Source organism: Bombus impatiens, unplaced genomic scaffold (genome assembly GCF_000188095.3).
Source record: "Bombus impatiens unplaced genomic scaffold, BIMP_2.2 scf_0548, whole genome shotgun sequence".
Lineage (NCBI taxonomy): Eukaryota > Metazoa > Arthropoda > Insecta > Hymenoptera > Apidae > Bombus > Bombus impatiens.
Window position 1 is genome coordinate 938423 of NT_176967.1, and position 25858 is coordinate 964280.

General features: G+C 27.4%; 9 protein-coding genes across 13 annotated transcripts; 4 read left to right on the plus strand and 5 right to left on the minus strand.

The window, feature by feature from the left end:
* The first annotated feature begins 30 nt into the window (after positions 1–30).
* LOC100749601 (alpha-mannosidase 2) lies at positions 31–4514 on the plus strand. The gene is made up of 7 exons (XM_003491417.4): positions 31–779; positions 858–2212; positions 2277–2615; positions 2711–3019; positions 3094–3625; positions 3695–3847; positions 3927–4514. The coding sequence occupies exons 1-7, from the start codon at positions 651–653 to the stop codon at positions 4512–4514; spliced, it is 3405 nt and encodes a 1134-aa protein (XP_003491465.1). The 5' UTR covers positions 31–650.
* Positions 4303–6227, minus strand: LOC100749722 (N-alpha-acetyltransferase 40). 2 transcript variants are annotated; one of them, XM_012388354.3, is made up of 5 exons: positions 6081–6227; positions 5506–5888; positions 5262–5420; positions 4594–4652; positions 4307–4509 (listed from the first exon to the last, which is right to left on the minus strand). In XM_012388354.3, the coding sequence occupies exons 1-5, from the start codon at positions 6084–6086 to the stop codon at positions 4496–4498; spliced, it is 621 nt and encodes a 206-aa protein (XP_012243777.1). In that variant the 5' UTR covers positions 6087–6227; the 3' UTR covers positions 4307–4495. The 2 variants fall into 2 exon arrangements, with proteins under 2 accessions (XP_003491466.1, XP_012243777.1); XM_003491418.4 differs by having other exon boundaries at positions 4303–4652; positions 6081–6225.
* An 81-nt stretch (positions 6228–6308) lies between these two features.
* On the plus strand, positions 6309–8198 carry LOC100749844 (3'-5' ssDNA/RNA exonuclease TatD). The gene is made up of 2 exons (XM_003491419.4): positions 6309–6744; positions 7016–8198. Exon 2 carries the CDS (start codon positions 7039–7041, stop codon positions 7972–7974), a length of 936 nt encoding a protein of 311 aa, XP_003491467.1. The 5' UTR covers positions 6309–6744; positions 7016–7038; the 3' UTR covers positions 7975–8198.
* On the minus strand, positions 7972–11735 carry LOC100743511. Of its 2 annotated transcripts, XM_033321982.1 has the most exons (6): positions 11662–11717; positions 11452–11552; positions 10630–11383; positions 9919–10559; positions 9740–9842; positions 7972–9667 (listed from the first exon to the last, which is right to left on the minus strand). In XM_033321982.1, the coding sequence occupies exons 2-6, from the start codon at positions 11540–11542 to the stop codon at positions 9457–9459; spliced, it is 1800 nt and encodes a 599-aa protein (XP_033177873.1). In that variant the 5' UTR covers positions 11543–11552; positions 11662–11717; the 3' UTR covers positions 7972–9456. The 2 variants fall into 2 exon arrangements, with proteins under 2 accessions (XP_033177873.1, XP_012243773.1); XM_012388350.3 differs by having other exon boundaries at positions 11452–11735.
* Positions 11736–12104: 369 nt separating this feature from the next.
* Positions 12105–22674, plus strand: LOC100750083. Of its 2 annotated transcripts, XM_012388345.3 has the most exons (14): positions 12105–12288; positions 12386–12570; positions 12729–12894; positions 12986–13588; positions 13661–15001; positions 16327–16473; positions 16553–17380; positions 17456–17986; positions 18065–19261; positions 19340–19849; positions 19941–20305; positions 20387–21978; positions 22054–22307; positions 22383–22550. In XM_012388345.3, the coding sequence occupies exons 2-14, from the start codon at positions 12404–12406 to the stop codon at positions 22548–22550; spliced, it is 7869 nt and encodes a 2622-aa protein (XP_012243768.1). In that variant the 5' UTR covers positions 12105–12288; positions 12386–12403. The 2 variants fall into 2 exon arrangements, with proteins under 2 accessions (XP_012243768.1, XP_012243767.1); XM_012388344.3 differs by lacking the exon at positions 12105–12288 and having other exon boundaries at positions 12404–12570; positions 22383–22674.
* LOC112213249 lies at positions 15627–16331 on the minus strand. The gene is made up of 2 exons (XM_024369298.2): positions 15849–16331; positions 15627–15783 (listed from the first exon to the last, which is right to left on the minus strand). The coding sequence occupies exons 1-2, from the start codon at positions 16152–16154 to the stop codon at positions 15748–15750; spliced, it is 342 nt and encodes a 113-aa protein (XP_024225066.1). The 5' UTR covers positions 16155–16331; the 3' UTR covers positions 15627–15747.
* Positions 22675–23306: 632 nt separating the features above from the next.
* Positions 23307–24080, minus strand: LOC112211970 (uncharacterized protein C14orf119). Its single transcript, XM_033321983.1, has 2 exons — positions 23909–24080; positions 23307–23779 (listed from the first exon to the last, which is right to left on the minus strand). Exon 2 carries the CDS (start codon positions 23769–23771, stop codon positions 23403–23405), a length of 369 nt encoding a protein of 122 aa, XP_033177874.1. The 5' UTR covers positions 23772–23779; positions 23909–24080; the 3' UTR covers positions 23307–23402.
* Positions 23472–24555, minus strand: LOC100750203. The gene is made up of 3 exons (XM_024369295.2): positions 24258–24555; positions 24087–24179; positions 23472–23778 (listed from the first exon to the last, which is right to left on the minus strand). The coding sequence occupies exons 1-2, from the start codon at positions 24439–24441 to the stop codon at positions 24094–24096; spliced, it is 270 nt and encodes an 89-aa protein (XP_024225063.1). The 5' UTR covers positions 24442–24555; the 3' UTR covers positions 23472–23778; positions 24087–24093.
* Positions 24408–25662, plus strand: LOC105681068 (signal recognition particle 14 kDa protein). Of its 2 annotated transcripts, none has more exons than XM_033321984.1 (5): positions 24408–24541; positions 24699–24908; positions 24978–25050; positions 25126–25238; positions 25332–25662. In XM_033321984.1, exons 2-5 carry the CDS (start codon positions 24885–24887, stop codon positions 25446–25448), a joined length of 327 nt encoding a protein of 108 aa, XP_033177875.1. In that variant the 5' UTR covers positions 24408–24541; positions 24699–24884; the 3' UTR covers positions 25449–25662. The 2 variants fall into 2 exon arrangements, with proteins under 2 accessions (XP_033177875.1, XP_012243780.1); XM_012388357.3 differs by having other exon boundaries at positions 24411–24541; positions 24797–24908.
* The last annotated feature ends 196 nt before the right edge of the window (positions 25663–25858 follow it).

Here is a 25858-nt window from a genome sequence, read left to right on the forward strand (position 1 = left end):
TTTATAATTAAATAATTACCTTTTTTTATGCTTTTCCTACAAAAGAATATAAGAAAGTTAAATCAGGAATGATTGATAAACGGTAAGTGGTAAAAGTACATTTAAGTATGCTTTGAATATGAAAAACTGAAACCAAGAGAAATTTAAATACATATCTACTGTTTATAGCTTATTAGCATACGTATAATGTAAACATATATTATCCTATATGTACTACATGTACTCTTTATACTTTACTTAGGCCTTAAACCGTATATGGTCTAACCTTTTTTCATATGTGTATACTTGACTACATACAAACATATGGCGACGGCGGTAGTTGCAAGAGGTCACATACAGACCATGCAGTGTAATCTTGAGGAAATGTAATATTAATAATTAATGTAATGTCGATGTGTTATTTTATGTGAATGAACAGAATTTTATATTTCTTCAATTTTTTCTTTTTAAGTAAAGATATCTAGTTTCTTAATGAAATAAAATAAATATGTAATTTTTGAAATAAACATACATATAAGGTTAAGATCCAGTTTTTATACTAAAGAAAGTTACATTTCTTTTCGAAACCAGAAAGATTTAATCTTTAAATGTTATTGATAGCTTAGTTCATCTAAGAACAACGGTATATTTAAATAAATAAATGTGTCAAAATGAGGACTAGGAAAACATTAGCAATCATCAGTGCAGGCTTAATTCTTGCCTGCTGTGTTATGATATATTTAATAATGGATTTAACACTTTTTCCACCTGGACAAGGGTCTAAACTTTCTGTTAATGATGTAAGTTATTCAATAAGTATCCATAGATTATAATTTATATATAATAAACAAAAATAACTTATTGTTTTATATTCTTAGAATCAATGGCTACACTTTGAGAATAGATTAGCAAAGTTAGAAAAAGATTTCAATAAGCATCATGAAGTTATGAATGCTTTAAGGGAAGTGGCTGAAGCAAAACATTTTGTACCTATAGACCATTCTATAAATCGTCCTGATCAACCTATGTCATCTAGTTCTTCCCATTTAGGAAAAGTACTTAAATGCAATTTTAACATACAAAAAATTCCTGAAGTTGATATTCAAATGTTAGAGATATATAGGCAATTAGAGTTTGATAATGTGGATGGTGGAGTTTGGAAACAAGGATGGGATATCACATATGATGAGAAACAATGGCATCCAAATAGAAAGCTGAAAGTATTTGTTGTTCCACATTCTCATAATGATCCTGGTTGGCTTAGTACCTTTGAGAAATACTATGCATTTCAAACACAAAATATATTAAATAATATGGTAACAAAATTGGCAGAAGACAGAAGACGTAAATTTATTTGGGCAGAGATATCATTCTTTCAACTTTGGTGGGAAAGTCAGTCTAAGATAACTCATAATTTAGTTAAACGTTTGATTCATGATGGTCAATTAGAAATTGTATCAGGAGGTTGGGTTATGCCAGATGAATCTGTTTCTCATTGGACGTCTCAGCTTACACAACTTACAGAGGGTCATCAATGGTTAAAATATAATTTAGATTATATACCAAATTCAGGTTGGGCTATTGATCCATTTGGTCTTTCTCCAACTATGCCATATCTGTTGAAAAAGGCAGGATTGGAAAATGTATTGATACAAAGAGTTCATTATTCAGTTAAAAAAAGATTAGCTAAACGAAAACAATTAGAATTTCGTTGGAGACAATTATGGGATAATGATGGATCGACAGAAATCTTTACACATGTAATGCCATTTTATAGTTATGATGTGCCACACACTTGTGGCCCAGATCCAAAAATATGTTGTCAATTTGACTTTTATAGACTGCAAAATTTTGGACTAAGTTGTCCATGGAAAATAGCCCCAAGAGCCATAACTAAATCAAATATTGCAGAAAGAGCTGCTCTCTTACTGGATCAGTACCGTAAAAAATCTCAGCTTTTCAAAACTGATGTGGTATTAGTACCATTAGGAGATGATTTTAGGTATACTCATTTCACTGAGTGGGATGCTCAGTTTAATAATTATCAAAAGCTTTTTGATTATATGAATCAAAACTCACAAATGAACGTTCAAATTAAATTTGGAACGTTAAGCGACTACTTTGATGCGATCAGGGAAAAACATACTTTAAACGAATTTCCTACTTTATCTGGCGATTTCTTCACATATTCCGACAGAGATGATCATTATTGGAGCGGATATTATACATCAAGGTACGCTCACATTAAAATTAATCATAGTAAATTATCAACAACATGTTTATTAAATACATTTTAGGCCTTTTCACAAACGATTAGATCGTGTATTATTGAGTTTACTAAGGGCATCGGAAATATTAACTACTACAGCTTGGACTAAAGGTAATGACAATTTAGTGGAAGGTACTCTTGCACAACGTTTAAGTAAGGCAAGAATGTGGCATTCTTTGTTTCAACATCATGATGGTATTACTGGAACTGCCAGAGATGAAGTTGTTATAGATTATGCTAAGAAGATGATAATGGCCTTGAATAATTCTGCGCATGTATTACAACAATCAGTGGTTCATTTATTAAAAACTCCACAGGAATCTTCTGTTAATGTAGATGCTGTATATATTTCACTTGATGAATCTAGGTTTGAGAAAAATTTATGAATATTTTATGAAAAATAATAATTTTTAAAAATAAATAAAATAATAATTGTAAAAAACTCATGTTTTAATGCTTTAGATTGCGCCATACCAGTGTAGGAGACAAACATGTCCTAATATTAAGGGAGGAAAATCCTTTAAAAAAAGTTATTCTTTATAATTCTATTCCAAGACAAAGAACGAAAGTACAGACATTGGTCGTATCCACTCCGTTTGTTAAAGTTACTGATCGTATGGGTCAACCAGTACAATGTCAAATTTCTCCAATTTGGATTGGACCAGCTGCATTAACTGTTGCTAGATATGAGTTATCATTCTTGGTTACTGTACCTGGATTTGGTATTACAACATACGTAATTCACGCTTTGTCGAAATCATCGTTTCCACCGTACGTAATTTCATTTTTTAAATTATTAAATATTTATTTTTACAATTCAACTTTTTACTATTTATTATATGCAGGGAAGTGCATGTTGCGAACATAACTGTTTTTAATACAGATATAAACCTCCCAAAAATACCAGGTTTTAATCAAATTCAAGTAATACCAAATGCACAAGAATTTTCAATTACACAACGACCAGAATTATCTGCATCTTTTGGAAAGTCAGGTCTTCTGAAAGCTTTAAGAGTCACTAACATAACAGTACCTGTTCATTTAGAATTTGTTAAATATGGTACCAGAGGTTCTGGTAAAGATAAAAGTGGAGCTTATTTATTCTTACCTGATAAAGCAGAACCAGATTTAGTATATATGGACAATAAATGTATTATACACTTAATAACTGGACCCATTGTATCTAAAGTATTTGTAGAATTTGCACATGTACGTCATACTTGTATATTATACAACTCTCCTGGTACTGATGGACTTGGTTTACGTGTTCATAATGAAATTAACATATCAGAAACGCAAAATTATGAACTTGCTATGAGACTAAGTACAGATATAGCTTCAGGAGACCAATTCTATACAGATCTAAATGGCCTTAATGTAAGTAAAAATATCTAAAATATTCCATCATCACTAGTAAATATGTTTAAGAGAATGATTATTATTTAGATGATTAAGCGTCAAAGATTTCCAAAGCTTCCTACACAAGGAAACTATTACCCAATGGCGTCAAGTACATACATAGAAGATAAGAAGCTTCGACTAACAGTTGTAACAGCACAACCATTAGGTGTAAGTTCTATGGCACCTGGGCAAATTGAAGTATGTATCTAATATATCGTTCACTCGTGTAAGAATATATAATATATACACACTGTACATATATAATATTTTTATACAGATTATGCAGGATAGACGATTACTTCAAGATGATAACAGAGGACTTGGACAAGGTATAACTGATAACTTGTTAACAAATCATATATTCACGTTTGTTCTCGAAAAAAAGAAGTCTTTTTGTATATCTTCGACACCACCAACAAATCACCCATCAGGTGTACTCTCATTATATGGCCATTTAGCATCAGAAGAACTATTACACCCTATAATTGCAATGCATCCACATAATTCTTTACCTTTTAATTTAAATGCGTATTTCTCGCCACTTCGTTACGATTTTCCTGCGGATCTAAGCGTTGTTAACTTTCGAGTATTTCCTATCCCAGAAGGAGCTGGTAAAGGTATTGGAATGGTTTTACATCAAGCAGCTTTAGACATGTGTTGGAATGATAATTCTTATTTGCGTTATTTTAATGTTTCCGAATCCGTAGAAGTTGATTTAACAAAATTTCTTAATTATATAGATGATTGGGTTATTAGTAAAGCTCCACTTACATTCCATAATGTAGGACCATCGTTGAAATCGCCTATTGTTAATTTATGTCCACACCAAATATTACCAATCTTATTTCACAAGACACAATCTTAAACGTAGAATTTAATGATCACTTAGACTCATTAAAAAGAATTAAGATTTCTGCTCATTGTTCCACTATCAACGGCCTTACTCAAAATGATATAATCCAATTGATCAGATGCTGGTGGACTGGTTTTATCCATCTTGTAGCTGTAACAATATCAGTTGGAAAAAATGATTTACAATTACAATTTAGTGGATACCGTTATTTTTATATGCTTTTAATTCCGTATTGTTATGAAATTTTTCATGCATACAAGAACTATAACTTGTATAAGGCACATATATGAATCCTCTTTTACATAAGATACTTTTTCTTACTGTGATCTACTTTTTATCAAGAAAGATATTTAATTATGATATTCAACAGAAAAAAATATAAAATATTTTTTGTAATTTTGTTCATTACCATAGATATTTAATTGATATTATTATTGATTATCATTATTATTATTATTATTATTCATATTGTTATAAATATGAATACAAAAATACAGAAACATATTCTTGCAGTTATACTGAAAAATAAAATGTGGGTTTTTATAAGATATTACATCTCCATGCTAGTCGTACCATTACTTTAGAAAATGTAATTTTATACATCTGTATGTATGTATGTACATTCTAAGTATTAAAAATTCTGTAATAAAGTTAAAGGTGTAAAAAATTTTCCTTATATTAATTTTCTGTTGTATAGTTATTAGTTTTTATATCCCAATAAAATTATATTTATATATTTATAAATTATATCTTACTTACCCAAGGGAATAGAAAAATTGCATAGCCGATGGGTTAAGTTTAAGTACAGTCAGAACTACTTTACGCATCTTGTTTTCTGATGCCATAGCTTCAAGAGCAGACATCATAAAATGGCCAAGACCTTTTCGTCGTACTGTGGATTCCAACTGCATTTCATAACTGAAAAACAATTATAAAAAAAAAATTATAAAATAAAACTTGTCATCTTCTATAAATTATAAATATACGTATAAGATCTACATACCAATACAGTACTTCTTCCCTATAATCTATATCAAAACGAAAATGAGAAAACCCAACAAATTTCTCATTGGAAGTTGCTACTAAATACCAAGCTGTTGGCTCTGTTAATTGTTTTTGTTTGGCGACTGAATCCCAACCCCAATCACTTTGTTCATACAGAGATTTCATATTACGTTCCATAATATCAAAAATCCAAAGAATACATTTAGGTTGTGCATCTATGGCTTTCATGCAAGAGAGTTCAATAGTTTGATTATCCTTTGTCATATATTTATGAAAGAAATTTAAGGGCTCTAAGGGATTTTTCACAGAGTTTGCTTTATCAACTAAGCTTTTAGCAATAGCTTCTTTTTCAGCCAGAAGTTGACGTCTTGTTTTCCTTTTCTGTAAAAAAAAACAACCTAATAAATAATTGTGTATAAATGTCGTATATAACGTTTTTAAGATAAAAACAAAATTGAAAGTAAAATAGATATTATATTGAGTATTATTATGATAGATTAATACTCCAATAATAAATTATTTTACTACTTTACATCGTTAAACAATAATAAAAATGTTTCATAAGATAGTTACCTTCATGATAATTATATTTCCCGCGTATATTGAGTAATATGATTTTAGGCTATATTCTTTCTTGTAACAATTATGATATGAAATTAACCAATTCAGTTTATATAAGGTGAAAGTATTGAAATTATTCTATAATTTCAATGTACTATATAAATAATATATCATTTATATAAATAGTAAATCTTACGGGAATTTAACGGGAATTGATGTTTTTACTTTTTTATAAGAAGTTAAATATATTGTATTTAATAAGTATTATATATATAATAAAATGAATTATAGAACAGTCTCTTGGGAAGATCGACACATATAGTGCTTTGTTACAGTAACAGCTTGTACGATTCGACAGTACCAAAAGCCTATGTGTTTGATTAAATCAACTTATTGAAAGAATTGGTTGTGTGGTATAGCGTGCAAGACAACATTGTGTATCATTATATGATCAAGTGCCGTGCATGTGTAATGCTTTTGTATTAGTTCCAAAAAATATTTAGCAAGAAGAAAGCACTACGAATTTATTGATAAAATATCTTTATATGTATACATATATATAGTTATATATCTCAAATGATCATATACATCATTTATAAAAATACGGATTTTGACATCTCAGATTAATTCAAAGCAGTTTTAACTGGTTGGCAACAAATGCATATTGTATCTTGTTGTTAGTATCTAAAAAAATATCTATATTATAATATTTAGTATAAATTCATGATTATATATTTCATTTATTTCTCAAATTACTATGGTTAAGTAATTTAATCATCTATCATATATACATTGTTTTCTTTGTATCATTATTTCAATAATAACTAAATGTAATAAAATTTGATAAATATTGTCACCTTTTTTAATTCTTTATGTTTATACTGATATATTTTTCACAATGAACAATATATATTTCCAATAATTATTATTATTATTTTTTATTTCAGATATTGCAGTTGAATATTGAGGAATGGCTGAAAATACTACTGCATCAAATGCAGAGGAAAAAGCTATTTCCTCAGCTATGACACAATGTTATGAGAATTATATCATAGTTGATGTTGGTGCCAATCTTACTAATAAAAAATATAGCAGAGATTTAGATAGCGTAATTCAAAGAGCAAAGGATGCAGGGGTACAAAAGATTATGGTAACAGGTGCAAGTATTCGTTCTAGTAAAGAGGCACTAAGATTAACTAGGATATATCCTGGTACTCTTTATTCTACTGCTGGTGTGCACCCTCATGATGCAAAATCATGGGAAAATCCTGATACTTTGCAAGAACTTGAAAGCATAGCTAATAATCCCGAATGTGTAGCAGTAGGAGAATGTGGCTTAGATTATAGTCGTGATTTTTCTGATCCTGAAACACAACGTGCTGTATTTCATAAACAAGTAGAACTTGCATGTCAATTAACTAAGCCACTTGTAATACATGAAAGAGGTGCTCAGACAGATGTTCTAGAAGTTCTGAATCACTATAAAAATTGTTTACCACCAGTTTTAATCCATTCATTTATCGGAACTGCAAAGGAAGCACAAATTTATTTAGACCATGGTTTTTATCTAGGAATTACAGGATATTTATGCAAAGACAAATCTGATAGTGGAATAAGACAACTGTTGGAAAAAAGACTTGCACCTCTAGACAGAATATTAGTAGAAACGGATGCTCCATTCATGTATCCTAATACTAGAGCCAGCAAATTACCTATACATGTTAAAGATGCTCTAACTGAACGATCCATGACATTTCTTCATCGTTACTGTACTTTTCAACGTAATGAACCATGTGCCTTACCAGCAATAGTAGAAATGGTAGCAGCATTTATGCAAATTGCTCCAGAAGAGGTTGCCTTAGCTACTGCTTTCAATGCTTTGAAATTATTTGGTCTAAATCAGTGATATTAATAATTGTTTTTTATTCAGAAAATGGTGCTACTGGGTGCTATTTTACATTTTAATTATTCTGTTATCAATATATTGTCTATGTTTAAAAGCATTACTTGTGTGTTTATCAAAATATGTCTTTCATAATAACAATATCAACTTACATTTATATAACTTATTAACAATTATAGGAGAGAAACATGTCATGAAATACATTATTTATACATTAATAACTATTATCTTCGATATATATGTTACTTATATTTACATTATTCCTATGCAAAAATATTCATCTATACAAAAATTCATCAATACATTAAAATTAGTAGTATATAAATTATTTGATTTATAATGCAAATTTTGTAGAAATATATTATGAAATATATGATTCTGAAATTATACATTTTAATTGTTGATGTTATAAATATTTTCATATAAATAAATTGTTACATAAATGAAGAGTTCATTGTAAATATTTCTTTAAACTTTTGGAAAGTCCTAGTTTTAATAATATTAACATCTTTGAATAGGTCATTTGAATATTTCCACTTTTATTGATGATAGGAAAAAATATGTCACATCAAACTTGTATGGTGTTGAGAGACACATAATTTGATGTAAATAGTTCTTTGATAGGTAGACCCATAAAGGTCATATGAAGGTCAAATTCGTTTTTTTTAGTGGAACTATATGCTTTTTTACGTGTCATCTAACAGAGTGTTTTAAGACGCGCACAATGATGGCGCACTATAATTTGAGGTCATTAAAGATCAATTGCAAGAGAAAATAATTTATTTCATGTAATGGTGATTTTTTACTGTACCAGTACACTGCTAGTTTAAATGTTAAAAATAGTGATCTTGACCATCGATGCTCATGTTAATACATTTTTTTTCTGGTTATTGATATTTGCTGCTTTTGCTGCTGTACATTTGCTGCTTTAAGTTTCCCCATAAATAAAAATTCGCGATTAATCCGGCCGTGATTGATTTCTCGCAACGCTTTAGACGCATCAATAGTCAAGGTCACCACTTTAAGTATCTAAAGTAACAGTGTATTAATAAATTACCATTACATAAAGTAAATTATTCAACCGTTCTCATAAAGTAAATTATTGTCTCATGCAATTGATTTTAGATGACTGTGATTTTGTCTGGTCATTGTATGCATCTTAAAACACTCTACTGGATGGCACGTAAAAAAGACATTATTCCATTCAAAAAAACTACTTATCAAAGATCCACCATGCAAGTGTGGTCAGACATACTTTTTTCTATCATCAATAACGGCCGAGATATTCAAGCAGCCTGTTTTAAGTGCCTCACCCTGTGTATTAAAATATGTTAAATATATTATTAAAACAAATATATTTATCTTAATCTTATAACAAAAATACCATAATACATGGAGTATGAAAAATGATTTTGTTTCTTATTTTTACAATTTTTTATATTTATTAAATTACATTTATTTTTATAAACAATTTATGAACTACTATCATTTTGAATTGTACTGTTTCAATTGTATGGCTTTCTGAAGATGTAACACTTTTTCTTTATCAGAGAACTTCTCCCAGAGGTATGGATTTATAACAAAGGAGTGGAAACCTGGTAATGTTTCTATTATTTTTAATTGTATCTTCATTGTAGATAATAAATTTCCTTTATTAATAGAATATGCCTCTATTGGGAAAGCGAAAAAGAGAATTCTGTAAATCAAAATAAACATTATTTTTGGATTAATGGAATAATTATTAAACTACTTCAAAATTATTTCTTACTTGCTACATTCTGTTAGCGATGCTAGTTCTTCAACAAATGTAATATTATCATAATTATTAGTATTTATAAAAGAGCCATCTGGTTGTATGACAACAACGTAATCTAAAATAATAAAAATCAAAGATTTGAAGCTGCAAATCATTGCTGTTTGGTTATGATTATTCACAAATATGTTTACCAACAAATTCGCCGAATTTTGTTCTTAAACCACTTTTTATGTATTCAGTACCTCCAACAGCTTCTTTTAGACTATCTATTAAATAAGGTATTTCACTACTGTCACGTTCAATTTTAATTTCATTTAATTTGCTTTCATCTGGCACAAACCCATTATATCCAGGATAAAGCTGTTTTATACACCAATATAATTTTAACACAGATAATGTAATATCTCTTACAGAAAGAAATGAATTTTTTTCACAGAAAGAATTATATAATATGAAAGACTTTTCTATTAATTCCGGACAATAAAAATTTAGTGAAAGTAAATGGAAAGCAGTAGACACTGTGTTAGATACTGAACAATCTATAGTGATAATAAGATTGTACAATTTTCTGCCTACAGTTTCCCAATTATGTGGTATATAATCAGCAATAGTATAGCCTTTGATAAATGTATGTATATCAATAGAATATCTTTTTAAAATATTTGGATTTTTAAGATATTTTTCCACTAAACAATTTAACAAAGGAATATTACAAAAGCGTATGTCATTTAAATGCTGTAAGATGATTAATTTTTGTTCCAAAGTAGTATTGCTAATTAACACAGTAGAACATAATTTATTTATTAATGCTTCTTTATAGAACTTCTTTTCTCTAGAAAAAAAAATTACAAATAATATAAATATTTGTATGATATAAGTAATTTTAATTATATAATACTTACGAATTTAGAACTTTTTTAGAAATGCAACGAAGTAAATGCTCGATTTCATTGAAATTTAATCTATTACAATTAATCAATATCATATGTTGTACATAAGACAGAAGTCGTGTAGAAGGTAGACACAACTTTGGTAAACTATATATTGCATTAAAAACTGGCATTACATTGTCTAAATTTATTCTGTTTTTATTTTTCTGTAAAACTCGGAGAATATGCCTTTTTACAGTTAAATTATTTATCATAGAACAGAAGTTAAGGGCTTGAAACAAATTAGTACTATCTGAATTAAGTTCAATTTGAGCTTGCTGTTTAAAAGCATAAGGTAATGCATGAAGTAAAGATTCAGACAGAAATGATTTTTCCATATTGTATAACATATTATATAGAATCATTATCTGTCCAACTGTGAAATCATTCAAGGAAACACGTATCATTTGAAGCAATGTTTGAATTAATACACTGTTAGCCGGAACATTAAAAAATAGTAAACATCGTAAAATGTTTATAGTATCATATCTGCTTAAAGATCTAACATCTTTGAGTATCACTTTACAAATATTTTCAAATCTTTTGGAATTTGTGAAGTCCGTCTGATCTAATTTTATATTTCTATTGAACTTTTGATATAAAATATTTATAGTTTTAACAGCAGTTTTTGCATCCATGTTTTTAATATTTTCTCCAATATATTTCATAGTGTTTTCATTGTCCAAAATCTTATTATTTGTTATTAAATTTTTAACAATTGAAACATCTATAAAAAATATAATATGTATACATGATATATAAAGATTGTAAAAAGAGGGCTAGAAATTTCATTACCGTAGCTTGATATTGTACTAAAATTTGATAAAGTAGTCCATTTATGGATTATCATTGAATCTTTCACTAATGTTCTACTAATCTTATTCATTGTATATACTCTTTTTATTTATTACAAGAAAATTAATTTAAAGTACCGTAGAAACATACAAGTGTAGCATAAATCATATAATCTGAAGCACGATCATATAAACATGTCGCGACACTTGCCAGGAAAATTTTCTCGGAGATTGAGTTGTGTCTAGTCCACGATCATATGAACAAATCTCAACATTCATTAAGGAAAATCGTTTAAAAATCAAGTTGTGTCTAGTTATGAAAAATCAACATGAAAGATCAATATTCTTCAAAGGTTCGCATTCTTGCGAGACAGACAGTATCTGTAATTGTATGTTATTTGTCTAAGCATTCTAGCATGTCACGCAAAATGCGTAAAATGAGAACCTCCTTGTCTTATATGTTGATTTTTCACGATTCAATTTTTGAACGGTTTTCCCTAGCAAGTGTTGATGCTTGTTTATATGATCATGATTCAGCCTTGTACAAACTAACTTTCGGTGAAATTCAGTCCAATGCTCACCTGTGCGGATCACAGTCATATAATGTTTATTTAATATAAATTATATAATACAATGTCATATAATGTTTATTTATATGATTGGTGTGGACCAATCAGATGATGAATAGGAGCAATATGGCGTCAAAGTAACATGTAAAATGCCTTAAAAATGCTCAGTTTGACAACTTAATCATAACCTTTGGATTATTGGAGTCCCCGCTGTAAAACTTGTTTTTTGGGATTCTGTACATTAAAAATTATAAGCTTGCGAAAGAAAAGTCAGTAATTTTTGAACCTCTAAAGTAAAGTTTAATGGTATTGTCAATATGTGACGTATAACTGAAATACTTTGTGCACTGTGGTTATTTTTTATAGTAAGTAAATTTTAAAAACATGTCAAGAGAAACAAGGACAATGGAGATAAATAAATACATTTTATCAAAATTATGGTATACGTCTCTTATTATTTACCGGAGAAATAATAACAAATCTTTTTTTTCACAATGTAACAATGATATTGAGGATTTTGTCGAGTCAAAAACTCTGATTACAAATTTAATGTAAGTATATATAATGAAATTTTATATATTAAAAATGTTTTATTTATCATATACAATATATGTATATACGTAAAACTAAATATTTTACTACTACTACTAAAATATTTTTTTAAACCATTTAAAATAAATAATAACTTTTGTATTATATACTTTTACAGTCATTCTCAGAATGAAAATCAATATCAATGGATAAATTATATATTATTGCATAAATTTCTCAACAATATAGCTTTAGATACTAAATATGTAGAAAAACCACAAAGTTATGTTCAAATGATATATGCTTTGCAATTGTACAAAAATTTGACAATATATTTACAACAGGTATTTTAAAATTGAATTAATTTATACAAATTCATTTATATATTTTATTTCAATTATATTCATAATTTATTTTATATTATGCATTTTACAGGAGTTACTAGCATTCTATAAAAATAGTTTAGAACAAAGAAGTTCAGAAGATTTTGAGAAAATACAGAATGGATATTTTATACTTTTGAAAAAAAATGTTTGTGATAATCCATTTATTACATGTTGGATTCTTAACGAATTATTGTTAATTTATCCTAAGTCATCAGTTAATATTATTTATAATCTACAAAATTTTTATTTTTTGCTGATAAAAGAATTGATGGAATTTGAATTATCTAAACAGAAATCAGACAATGACAATTATTTTGGATGTATATTATGTATTATCTCAAAAATGAATATTGTTGAATTTAATGATCCTACATTGTCAAAATGGCTTTTTCCTATGATGTTGAAAACTAAAAATATTCAAGATATTGAATTTGCATTGTATTCAAGAACAGATCATCACTTTTTAAAAAAATGGTGTACTTTTCTTAGTGAATTTTATATACATTCCAAACCTAATAACAATTTGAATCATGTATTGAAAATTCAGAAAATATTATTTCATTTTCCTTCTGCTTCTGTCCCTATTCTAAATAAGAATAATCTTATAGAAAGAATAAGTAATAATAAATTACATTGGATCATAGACATTTTGGTAAGTAACAGGATATAAATTACTATATAAGAGATTATAAAATATTTGTATGTAATATTAATATTTTTTTAGGACATGTGTTATATTTTAATGATAAATGGACGATATAATGATGTTTCATTAATACTATCCTGTACATTATTAAAAGCATTTTGGCCAGTTTTGTTATTTAAAGTTTTGCATGAGTATTCGCAAGAAGAAATATTTTTAAATAATGCTAAGAAAGATTATGATTTCATATGTAATTCAATTGAATTTTTAATACCTAAATGTAATTTTGATGTATTATGTGATCCCACATTGAATGAATTACAAAATGTACTGTGGAAAAATGTAAAAATTTTGAAATATATCCTAAATTGCAGAAGAGACGATGTTAAAACAAATAACATATATCATGATGAGATAACAGAGACAACTGACTTTCAGCAAAAGCTTTCTATACAGCAGATATTCAATCTTTTACAACATTTTGATAGTCTTTTAGTATTAAAAATGACAACAGATATATATGAACAAAACTATGAAAAAGTAAAAAATTTATTAAAAGATGTTTGCGAATCTGAAAATGTCTTCATAGCATATTGTAGTATTTTAAGTGCTTTGAAAGGTGTCTTATTGTGTAATAGTTATGAAGCAAAGCAATCTATTATATCAAAGTACTTTTTTGATATGGATCATTATATAAAAATCTTATTTCCGCTTAATCTACGAATACAAGTAATAGAAAATATATTTTCTTTACTTTTTTTGCGATATGAAGACTTTGGTCATACACAAAAAAGTTATGACAAAAGCTATATAAATAAATCCCATGAGCAATTAAAATTCGAAAGTAAGTGGATGAAACAACATCTAGGAGGTTTTATTTGTAACAAATATGCTGTGAGAGATATATTATTCCACTTAGAGAATATTATCTCGATAACAGAAACTGCATGCACAGAAGAATCTATAGAAGAAAAAGAACAAATTCAAAATAATATTGCTTCTATCAATGCAGCAATAACAAATGCTAAATGGAGATTTGAACTTTATACAACTTCGGAATTTACTAAAAATATTAATATGAAATATGAAAATAGAAGTTACTTATCTAAATTTAAACCTAAATCTCTATTAGGTGGAAAGTTACCTTCCGATTGTTCCAAAGAAAAGATATTTTTTTATCAAGAAGGTAATATTTCAGATGAAACAGAGACAAGATCTAGTAATAGTTCTGAATCAGAACTAGTACATAATACTAAATGGCGAAAACGTTCTAATAGTTTAGTATTAACAACAGATGATATAACAACTAAAGACATCATCCATAAACCATTATTTGTGAACTTCATGCTAGCAACAAAAGAAAGCTTAATTATTAGATGTTTATGGAAAAATGATTATGCAAAAGCACAAGATATTATAGAGGTAACTTTATTAATATAATTTATTTATATGTTTTTTATTGCAGTTTCTAATTTTTTATACATGTCTTCTTCAAATTCAGTAGGCTTGTATTTAGTTGGTCCTTTTTCTTCTTCTCCTTTTCTTTCAATTTGTCTGAATATACCAGGAGGATTACTTGCATAATATTGCTTTGCAAATAATATTCTTTTTTTTGGAAAACAAAATTTAAAATGGAAACACCAGCAGCACCATCCTATAGAACAATGCACTGGCATGTATTTAAAGCTATTCTTATTTTATGAAATCTTTAATAATGTAATTTACCTCTATGGCACCAACAAGGAACTGCAACACATACATAAATCAAAAACCAAACTTTAATTGTTAGACCTATTTTGCGTAATGTTCTTTTAACAACACATTTATCTTTTTGTTGTTCATAATTGTACATTAAACAATTTAGTGGTTTAATATGAAATATTCCAGTTAGGTTTGTACAATTTTTGAAATCAACTAATTTTTGTAATATCTCTTTAGGATGTTCTTCTAGTTTTCCCTCATCAGTAAAGTTTAAAGTTTTGTTAGAATTTATATATTTTTCAATTTGTCCTTCATATTCTTTTTTGAACTGATCATAGTCATAGGCTTCTTCTCCTGGTTCTGTACTATCAGCATATCTAGGATCTTCTTCAAATATGTTTGCAGAAATTGATCTTTTATTCTTATTGATATTAGCAGCAACATTAGTTATCTTTGAAAAAGAAGAATTATTTTGCAAATTTTGAATTCCTGTCTTTTATAATCTGAAAGTAAATATTAATAAAGCTACATTCTTATCATTATCTAATGATAAACTGGTAGTAATCACTTTATCAAGATTTTCCTTAAAACCAGCAATAAATGGTGCATCATCTTCCCCTATATTAGAGTTCTCCCATATTTTTGATTTTAAATGGAAATACATATTTGTATGCTGTATTTTATTTATGGTTTCATGTTTATTGTAACTGTCTACATATGAATGTAGTGGTCTGTATCTATTTTCATCTTCTATATAAAAGTTTAAATTTCTTAATTCTTTAGGCTGTATCATTTCATTTTCACTTTGTTCATCATAATCTTTATTATCAGAGGCAATCTCGAATACTTTTTTATCTCGTAAATTGATCTGCATAGAGAAAGATTAGTAAAAAAGATTGTAATAATAGCAATTAATAAAATATTAATACTCAACTTTATGCAATGGTAATGATAAAACAGAAACATTCAGTAACAACCATGTAGAAAATACGTTTTGAAATAACATATTTAATTAATATCTATATTAATATGTTCTGATTTTTAAGACATGCAATATGAAGAATACCCAGCTAACTGGGGAAGTGCAGTTTTCCAAAGCATTACGTACACTTAGGGAAAATGTATGTAAACAAGCAAATACATTGAAAAATAATGGTCAATCTCCAGAGAACTCACAATTTTCTACACTAGAGGTACACAGTAACAATTAATTAATATAATCTATAAGAATAATAATTAATAGTAATTAATCTTACAATAATATTTTTGTAGAATATAAGGCTAGTTACACAAGAGGGTATAAAATCCTCTAGACAAACTAGTCAATTTGAAACGTTTTTGATATCTCAAGAAATGAATTTGCGATTATTATCTATGGAAATTCTCACCAATAATGAAATATTAGCAATATGTGCGTTAGATTTGGCTTTAACAATGAGTCAAACTTACCCAATTTCACAGAATCTTTGTGAAATTGCAGTGAAATACTTAAAATTGTGTAAAACATTTGATAATACTGAATATGTATACTTCTTTCATAAATTTTGTCAATTGTTATATGAAAAGAAAGATGTGGTTTCTGTAGAAGATATACTCTGTGATGCAAGAATTGCATTATGCATAAAGGAATGTAAAGAAAAGGAAAACTTTTGGACTGATATTATGATTAATTATCATGAATTTAAAGAATCACAGACTGATAAAGATACAATTAATCAAATATTAAAAGATAGTAATTATTTGCCTGGTTTAAAAATACTTAGCAAAATAGTAACAGTTGCTTGCGGATCTCGGAAATATATGCAAAATATGTGCTCTCACTTACAACTTTTACATTCAATTATTCCAACTGAACATACAATGTCTACAGTTTCTGATTTATTAAAAATTCCATTACATTATTATTTTGGTTACCAAATATTTGAACTTAAAATTGAGCCACAAAAACTTGAAGCAATTGCTCATGATTTACAAGTTAATTTGTCGTATAGTATCCTTACAAATACTTGCCCTAAACTTTCTTATCGAGAAGATACAAGTTATACTATTATTAGTAAGGAAAATGGATGTATTGTTTTGAACAAAGCTTCATCTAAGTCGGTGTGTATAAAAAATTTTTAGAGAATTGTATAACAAATTTAAATAACCAAATAATAATAATATCTTAATTTATAGGATTTAAATTACAAGCTTCAAAGACCAAATCAATGTGTTTCAGAGATATTAACAGAAATGTTGCAAATTTTGCATAATTTAAACGTGAATCAATTCCGTTTGGATCCTGATGTTTGTAAAACTATTTTAAACTATTCTGAAATTCAAACTGTATTAAAGAAAACATCTCGTCTTGCAAGTTTAGATTTGAGTGAATTATCTGTGGGTAATGAAACATTAGCATTTCTTTTGAATACATGGAATCTGATGTTTCTACATACTGCTTTAACTATTTGGGGAAATCGTCCTCCTTTTAACAACTTACAGCATGCAATTTCATCAATGTCAGTTGGTTATTTAATTGGTGATTTGGGTTTAGTAACAATTGCTGCACTTAGATCAAAATTATTAAATAACATAATGTTAGATAATACATTTTTTATACAAGTCGAAGAACTTAATGAACCAGCTTGGCAAGATTTGGACATTACCCATGATCCAAGAGTAATTTTTGTAATGGCTAATGAATTTTTAGGGTCACCTCGTATACAAGTAAGCTATTTTTTCTGTATGATTTATTAAAAATACTTATATGTTTATACAGTTTTTTATTGATATTTATATTTTTAGGTCTATAACTCAGACTCATTGGATGAAGATTTAACTAACGCTTTTCATGAATATCTAAATTATTACTCATGTGAGAAGTCTACTCAAAGTATAGAAAAACAAAAGATAATGTTACTTCCAAAAATTGTAGAACAATATCAAACTTTCATTTCTCAGAATTTTAAAAATGATTTACAGATAAGTAATAACAGTAACAAACTATTTTCAATAAATGATTATTTTAAATCTTTTAATGAAGATATAGTTATACAGTATATGCCACTTTCCTATTCATACAATGTAATATTGAAATATTCAAATTATTCCAATTCATATAATCATAAACAAATTAATCAGTATAATACTACCTGGAAAAATCATAATATAAGACCAAGTTTATTACAATACTTAGAAGGCCAATATTGGATCGTTTCGTATCTTTTACAAAGGATAAATAATGAAAATCCTACTATTTTAACAAACAGTTGTGATAACTTGAAACGCACTGCATGTCTTGAAAATCTTTTAACGTCATATTGGACGAAGGAATTGAAACTATTATTTGAAAATAATCAAACTCTTGCAGCCATATCCGAGGCGATATCAATACAAAAATTGTGGTCTCATTTTGAATTTATGTTAAAGGAAGATGAATTGGATGGTTGTTTGAGACTTATAAATGCTTTGCCAACTCATATTGCTTTAAGCAGCGAATTGCAATGTTTCCGAGATAAAATTCTCAGTCACATAATTTCGAAAAAAAAAGATACATTCAACATGGTGATATTGCAATATTTATATCAAATTAAAGATATATATATATTAAGCCAAACAGTATTGTATAATGTTAACAAATGGCATATAAATATTTGTGAGAATGCATTACTTCATACAGTATATCATGTAGATAACTACAAATTACCTATACATTGTAAGTTACAATTGAATGAAATCTTGCACAGAGTGCTAATTTTTCATAAAATGCTTCCATATTGTATAATTAAATCCAACGAAATTTCGTATAATATTGTTTATTGTACAGAAAAAGTTGACCCATTACAAATTATCAAATCACTAATCAATGCAGATAAATTTGAATTGTGTTTGGAATGGATGGAATGTCAAGCATTTTCTTTAGAAATACATCCTTCTATAATGCAAGATTTTTTAATTGGTTTTTTAAAAAATGAATCTCAAAATTTTAAACAAACTTTAAAGGTATATTAACAGATACTCTAAAATTAATATTATAAATAATAATTTTCAGCTTTTAATAAAGTATATTGTTCTTTCTAGTTTTTTCAGGCATTACCTTTGGATCAGTCAATTAAACTTTGCAAGATTGTCTTAAAAAAATTAGAGTCTATTGACTCATTAAGATTTATTTGCAATTATTTATTACAGTATTGTAAAGCAACAGAAACTATAAAATATAGACGAACTCTACTAGGAATTGACATTTTAAGTATGTTAAATGTTCAAGAGAGACCATTATATATTCATCTTATCAAGGAACCGTTATTAATGTTAGAACAATTGCTGATGAATTGTAAATTTGAAAGTATTCAAAGGATATTAAGTAGAATTCAAAACAAATTAAATCAAACGGATATCCCAAGAAGTAGCTTTGACAAAATTATAAGATTCTATGCTCAAAAGTCATTGGATTGTCGTGTATCTCTACAATGTGATTCTATTGAAAACAAACCAAAAAATGTACAACATTCTGCTTCAGAAATAGAAAACATTGAGTTTGTTATGCCTATAGTTGTTCCTACCAAAGAAGAATGGATACCTAATGATAAGGTATTTAAAATCACATGCATTTCTTTTTTAACATTACTATCTTATTAGTTTGTAACATTTGAGATTGTTCTAAATGTTTTTTGTTTAATAGGCTGGGAAATGTAGTTGCTGCAAAAGTGTTATATTTTCAATGTTTAATAGACGACATCATTGTCGTAGATGTGGCCGGGTTATTTGTGCAACATGTTCCCAACATCGCATGCAAGTATCTGGTTATCCACCCTCTGTACTTGTTCGCGTATGCACCGACTGTAAACGACAGACCGCATTACAAATACACACTTTTCAAGGAACAGAGTCCACTCCAAGTAGTGAAATATTTGATTATTGGCGATTAACAAGAGACCAGAAACACAATGATACTATCAGGGAAGAATTTTCATTTGAATATGCCCCAAACATTTCTTTATGTTTAGCTATTCTGAATTTGCATTCCGAACATCAAACATATGCTAGGTAATAATAACTTTTAAATATTATTTCATTTATTTCATAAGGCTTTCATGTAAGGATATGTAACAAAATGGATATTTATAGTTTTCTATTAGATTGTTGTGACGAAATGAAACGTCTTCTACGACCTGTTAATGGTGGTAGAGTAAATCCTGAAGTTGATCACACAGTTATTATTAAAATGATACGTTCCTTGTTAGTAGCTGCAAAAGTTAAATGTGCCAAGCTTGGTCTTAATACGGGACTAGCTCATTGTGATCGTTTTCTATCGCAAGTGGATCTTATTGCAAGTCTTATTCAATTTGATTGTTTACATTTAATACCATCTGATAGTCTACATGATCACACCCTAAGAAAGTTGAGAGATCTTTTAATTAAAAAAGAACAATGGACTCTTGCTTTAGATGTAAGCACTAAAGCAGGTTTAGAATGTTTAGATACACAAGGAGTTTGGGCAACTTGGGGTAAAGCATGTTTAAAAATGGGATATTTTAATCAAGCACGAGACAAATTTTTCCACTGTCTTGATAAAGTACAGCCTGAGAATTTTGATGATTGGGTAATTCTGTCATATCCAGAAGAATCAGAAATTCTGAGCAAAAATGGAACTCAGAAGCTAATAAATGAAACTAATAAAAACAAAGAAATTAAAGTGGATGAATTAAGCACAAAGAAGATAGAATTTTCAAAAAATCGTCCATTAAAAGATCCGCCATTACTTATAGAAATCCTACAAATATTGGATAATTTAAGCATATACAAGCAATATGTACAGCATCCTCATCAATACAAGTTCAATACCTCGCAAGAAATGTTAAATAATTTTGGAAGCTTTAAAATCGCTAATCAAAGACAGCTTGATATTAAAAACACATCTGTAACGGTACAAAATATTTGTTATCATGAAAGCATTTATTATTTATTAACTTATGGAAGTTATAACTCAATTTTAGAGTTCTTTTTAAAACATGAGAAATATGATAAATGTCTTATTTTTACTTTAGAAAACAATTTGGAACCCGATTTATTTTTCAATGCAATTTACTTATATTGTTTAAGAAATGGAAGTATTGACAAACTTCATGAAGCAATGATGAACAAGGATTCAAATTTATTAATTTGGAAGAAATATTTAATATATATTTGTCATAGTTTAGAAAAAAGACAATACTTGAATATTTTATATCATTTGCAACTTTTTATGAAAGATTTTATACGTGCTGCAATGACTTGTATCCGCTTTTATCTTAACGATGTAAGCAACTATTCAGATTTAAATGCTAAAATTAATTTCTTATTCGACGCCCAAAAACATTTGGAATCTGAGTTGCAAATTGAAATTTTAAGTCGTAAAAGAAAACGAAGTACGAGCTCCATGTATAGCAATCAAGGAATTCTAACAATGGAAATGGAACCATCAGAGATAGATAAACATATAAATTCAATTTCCAGACAAATGGAAATTACAAAGTTTCTAGCAAATTGTGAAAAAGAGGGAAGAGCTCCTATTCACTTTTTAAGCATATTCCCAAAAAAGGACTCTAATAATTCTTCTAATCTGGAAATACCAACATTATTTGGTGATCAACAACAAAAGATTGACTTGGCTGTTTTAGCTATTCTTTGTGGACGAAATATTGAAGAAGGATTTGGCATAGCATTTAGAATAATCCAAGGTCTCTTTTTGATTTATATATAGTCTAAATACTTTGCAACTTTACTTTTTTATCTAAGTGATGTTATTATTTTAGATTACAATTTACCACAGCAAAAAGTGTATTCTCTAACTGGACACATTTTGGGAATGAAGAACAATATTTCCGCAATAGAACAATTAATTAAATGTTGTCATACGTCTGGGATTGCAAATTCATATATTATATCAGATTATGTATTGACTCACTGTGTGAAGTTGTTATTAACTCATCAACATGATGAAACCAACTCACTTTTAAAAAATGATATTTATAATCTTATTAAATTAATAACTGACATAGAACTTAAAGTAAGACCAAAAATTGCATGCACAAATGGATTTCCGATCTTTTGCAACAAAGCTCATTCATCCTTCTGTTTTCAGATAAATGCATATATCGAATGCAAACAATTAAAAGCAGCATACCTATTAGCTGTGAAACATTCAAGAGCACAAGATATAAGAAAAATTTTGAAGGAATCAGATAGGCTTGGTCGAAATGCTATTAAAGCAATATGTATAAAATGGCTTCAGCAAGAACCAAAATTATAATTTTAGGGTAATTTATAAGAGCGAGTAAACGTGCAATATTTCTCCATTTCGCTTTTTTATTAAAATAAGATATTTTATGTATCTTTCTTATTAAATATTTAAAAAATAAATCTTTTATAAATCCTTTTAAATGATTATTTCTAAGTATTAAATACAAAAATTGAGATTCTAAGCACTACATAAATGTTTCTAAAATAATATACAAAAACATATATATTTTGAATGATTTTTTCATTTTTTATTTTGCAATTAAGACATAAGATATATATGTATTTAATTTTCAATAACTTAATCATGATTATATTAAGTAAATGTATAATATAATCGTAAAAGAGAATATAATAATAAAGTTAAAAGAATTTATTATTAAATACATTACTAATAATAAATAATATTTGACAAATTGGCATCTCTTATTATAGGGATAAAATATTATACATTTCAAAAATAATACTTTTTATCATTTTTTTCATATATTTTTATAAATTTCTTTTATTATTTGTAAATATTACATTTGTATATCATTATAAAAAAAATTATATGCTCGTAAATAAAGAAAAGAAAAGTATGTTCAGAAAATAGATATTTCAAAATAATTATGGAATGTATATATGAATCTTAAATTCTATAGTATAAACTATATAAACCTATTACAAAGTATTAAAAATATTTCAATTTATATATAATACATTCATTATGCATTATACCAAAATGTGCATCAAATATAAATATCAAACTGTATTGTACTGTATTTTAATCATAAATATTTTTTCATTTTTTCCTATTCTTAGACATTCTCTCATAAACCTCTTCTACAATAATAAAGAAGATTATATGCTCCAAGGTGTTTGTTTATGTTTCCTTCTTGTCAGATTGTTTTTTACGTTCAGTACGTGATAATGATAATAGCTTTTCATCATATTTTTGTGCAAATGCAGCATCAGCGTTTTTGATTGATGAAAGTAAATGGTCTTTTTCCTGCTGAGACCAATTATGAGTCCATTGTCGAAAGAGTTTTATACGACATCGAAACAGAGTTGGTTTGTCTTCTACAACTTTTGCTAAATGTTTCATCTTAGATAACAATCTATGAACAAGATTCGGAGGTCCACATTCTTCGATAAGTACATCCAGAAAGTCATTTTTTTCCATTTCAGACCATTCTTGAAACCATTCCATTATATAGCGTAGTTTTGCTTCATTTGTGAGTAAGGTAGCCATGTTGTACCTGTAATGAAATTCCAATTAAAGATGAAAAATTATAACTAAAGATGAAAAATTATAACTATCATATATTGTGATGTTTACATAATAAAAAAATATATTTTTTTATCATTCTTTATTTATTTTATTTATTTTATCTTTATTAACGTTTTCTTTAGTTATTTTAGTTATTTAGTTATTGTTTCTAACCATTACAAGTTTTTATTTGGGAGCACACATAATGTTGTGACAATACATTATAGGATAACGATTAATGCAAAAAATATAACATTTAAATGCTATATAAATTTTACAATATCAAAGAAATCTTACAAAATTATTAGTCCGTTAGTTTAGATTTTTTAGGGTTAACTTCAACTTCGTTTTCGAAATCCGAATCGCTTTCCGACGCTAGCCGATCTAAAACTGACAAGAATAAGACTATTAGTTTCTACAGGCTTGCAACTAAAAAATTTTTTATTCTTATTGAGTTTTTCCATTTACTTCCTGTATCAATAGAACTGCCTTGTTCCACAACGAGGCTAGTTAAAAAATCATTGATTTCAATTTGTGTGGCATTCAAACAAGAAATTAAGTGATTCAGATTACTTGCATCTACACTATTATTCTTTTCATAAATACATTTGTCGCTTTTATAAATTTGTACATGTATACTGGTATTATTCATTTTACCGAAATATTTCTAATAATTTTCATTCACGTAAAAACAAATTTTTATAAATACCAAAATCTTGACTCAAGAAAAGTTCAATTTCTACAGATTAAAGGTGTGTTACATTTCATTACATTTCTTTTACTATATAAATTTTTAAAAGGGAGTATTTAATACCGATATAATGAATTAATTACAATATATAGAATTGATTTTCCTATTCTGAAAGCATTCATAAAAATATATAAAGCGTTACAAATTTTTAATAACAGACCATACATTTAATTGTGCAAAGTTAGGGGCATTTCGTCGTTAACATGTAAATTCTCCATTATATTAAGTTTGTTATATCATTGTCGTTGTCGTTTTGGCAGACCGAATGATCGAATACTGACAGCATAAACGTGTTACATTACTACATTTGATAAACCTTAAAAACATATTTTGAAATTACCAAAATGGTTCTACTAGAAAATGATACGGTAATTTTTTATCTATAAAACATTATATATATTAGTTCGAAAGGGTTTTATATTAACAATTAATTTTAGTTTTTAGTGGAATTAATACGACTTTTCGATAAATGTCGATTTTCTGGTTCTATAGTATTTACTATTAAAAGATGTAAGTATTTGTATTGTTATTTTATAAAGATAATTGGAAAATAAAATTTTTATTTGTAAAATGCTGTCCTCTCAGTTAATGGACACAACAAACCAGTGCCAAGAAAAGGCAAGCCTGCGTTACCAACACCAGCTGAATTTCTTTGTTTAATAAGAGCTACATGCAGATCCAAAAAGATTTCTACTGTTGTATGTATTGTGTACTTTATAATGTATTATTTATTATTTTAATTGTCATTACTGAAACCTATCATCATTAATGAAATATATTTTACATTTCAGGTACATATTAAGGACATAAATAAGTTCCATCAAGCATATTGGAATTCATTAAAGTCAAGTATCAATGGCCTTAAGAAACTAAAAAAGGTTAAATCTGCAAAACCTAAAGTTCATTAATATTGTGATAATTCAGTGTTTGATATTTACTTATTATATGTGTTATTAAAATTTTTTGTATAACACAAAACATATTTTCCCTAATGTATAATGCAATACTGCCTAAGAAATAAATCACAATGTAATAATTTACAACATAAAAATACGTGTCAATACAAATACATTGTTGAATTTTTGTATGTAAATATATATAAAATATAATTATTGTCAACGCTAGTAAGACTCAATTCTATGATTTCTCGTCGTACGCGATTTGTTACCATAGAAAAAAAAAATATTTAAATTCACCAATCATCGATCGACAACGAATAAGTATCACCTCTGGCATCACGATACTAAATTTAAGAAATTATGTCAAGTAGATGATAAGTAGATAAGTCACTAGATATTTTATATATATATATATATAT

Excerpts from the sequence above, each read along its gene's own strand:
- LOC100749601 (XM_003491417.4), top strand. The coding sequence starts at position 651 with ATGAGGACTAGGAAAACATTAGCAATCATCAGTGCAGGCTTAATTCTT. Across the intron at positions 2,213-2,276 it reads AGCGGATATTATACATCAAG|GCCTTTTCACAAACGATTAG; the intron begins GTACGCTCACAT and ends AATACATTTTAG. Across the intron at positions 3,848-3,926 it reads TGGCACCTGGGCAAATTGAA|ATTATGCAGGATAGACGATT; the intron begins GTATGTATCTAA and ends ATTTTTATACAG.
- LOC100749722 (XM_003491418.4), bottom strand. Across the intron at positions 5,421-5,505 it reads AGGGAAGAAGTACTGTATTG|TTATGAAATGCAGTTGGAAT; the intron begins GTATGTAGATCT and ends ATTGTTTTTCAG. Across the intron at positions 4,653-5,261 it reads CAATTTTTCTATTCCCTTGG|CTACAAGATGGATAAAACCA; the intron begins GTAAGTAAGATA and ends ATATTGTTACAG.
- LOC100749844 (XM_003491419.4), top strand. The coding sequence starts at position 7,039 with ATGGCTGAAAATACTACTGCATCAAATGCAGAGGAAAAAGCTATTTCC.
- LOC100743511 (XM_012388350.3), bottom strand. The coding sequence starts at position 11,542 with ATGAATAAGATTAGTAGAACATTAGTGAAAGATTCAATGATAATCCAT. Across the intron at positions 11,384-11,451 it reads TAGTACAATATCAAGCTACG|ATGTTTCAATTGTTAAAAAT; the intron begins GTAATGAAATTT and ends TATTTTTTATAG. Across the intron at positions 9,668-9,739 it reads TCGCTAACAGAATGTAGCAA|AATTCTCTTTTTCGCTTTCC; the intron begins GTAAGAAATAAT and ends TTTGATTTACAG.
- LOC100750083 (XM_012388345.3), top strand. The coding sequence starts at position 12,404 with ATGTCAAGAGAAACAAGGACAATGGAGATAAATAAATACATTTTATCA. Across the intron at positions 15,002-16,326 it reads AAGCACAAGATATTATAGAG|ACATGCAATATGAAGAATAC; the intron begins GTAACTTTATTA and ends CTGATTTTTAAG. Across the intron at positions 21,979-22,053 it reads AGCATTTAGAATAATCCAAG|ATTACAATTTACCACAGCAA; the intron begins GTCTCTTTTTGA and ends TTATTATTTTAG.
- LOC112213249 (XM_024369298.2), bottom strand. The coding sequence starts at position 16,154 with ATGCAGATCAATTTACGAGATAAAAAAGTATTCGAGATTGCCTCTGAT. Across the intron at positions 15,784-15,848 it reads TTAAGGAAAATCTTGATAAA|ATTATAAAAGACAGGAATTC; the intron begins GTGATTACTACC and ends ATTTACTTTCAG.
- LOC112211970 (XM_033321983.1), bottom strand. The coding sequence starts at position 23,771 with ATGGCTACCTTACTCACAAATGAAGCAAAACTACGCTATATAATGGAA.
- LOC100750203 (XM_024369295.2), bottom strand. The coding sequence starts at position 24,441 with ATGAATAATACCAGTATACATGTACAAATTTATAAAAGCGACAAATGT. Across the intron at positions 24,180-24,257 it reads CAGTTCTATTGATACAGGAA|TTTTAGATCGGCTAGCGTCG; the intron begins GTAAATGGAAAA and ends TATTCTTGTCAG.
- LOC105681068 (XM_033321984.1), top strand. The coding sequence starts at position 24,885 with ATGGTTCTACTAGAAAATGATACG. Across the intron at positions 25,051-25,125 it reads AGTATTTACTATTAAAAGAT|TTAATGGACACAACAAACCA; the intron begins GTAAGTATTTGT and ends CTGTCCTCTCAG. Across the intron at positions 25,239-25,331 it reads CCAAAAAGATTTCTACTGTT|GTACATATTAAGGACATAAA; the intron begins GTATGTATTGTG and ends TTTACATTTCAG.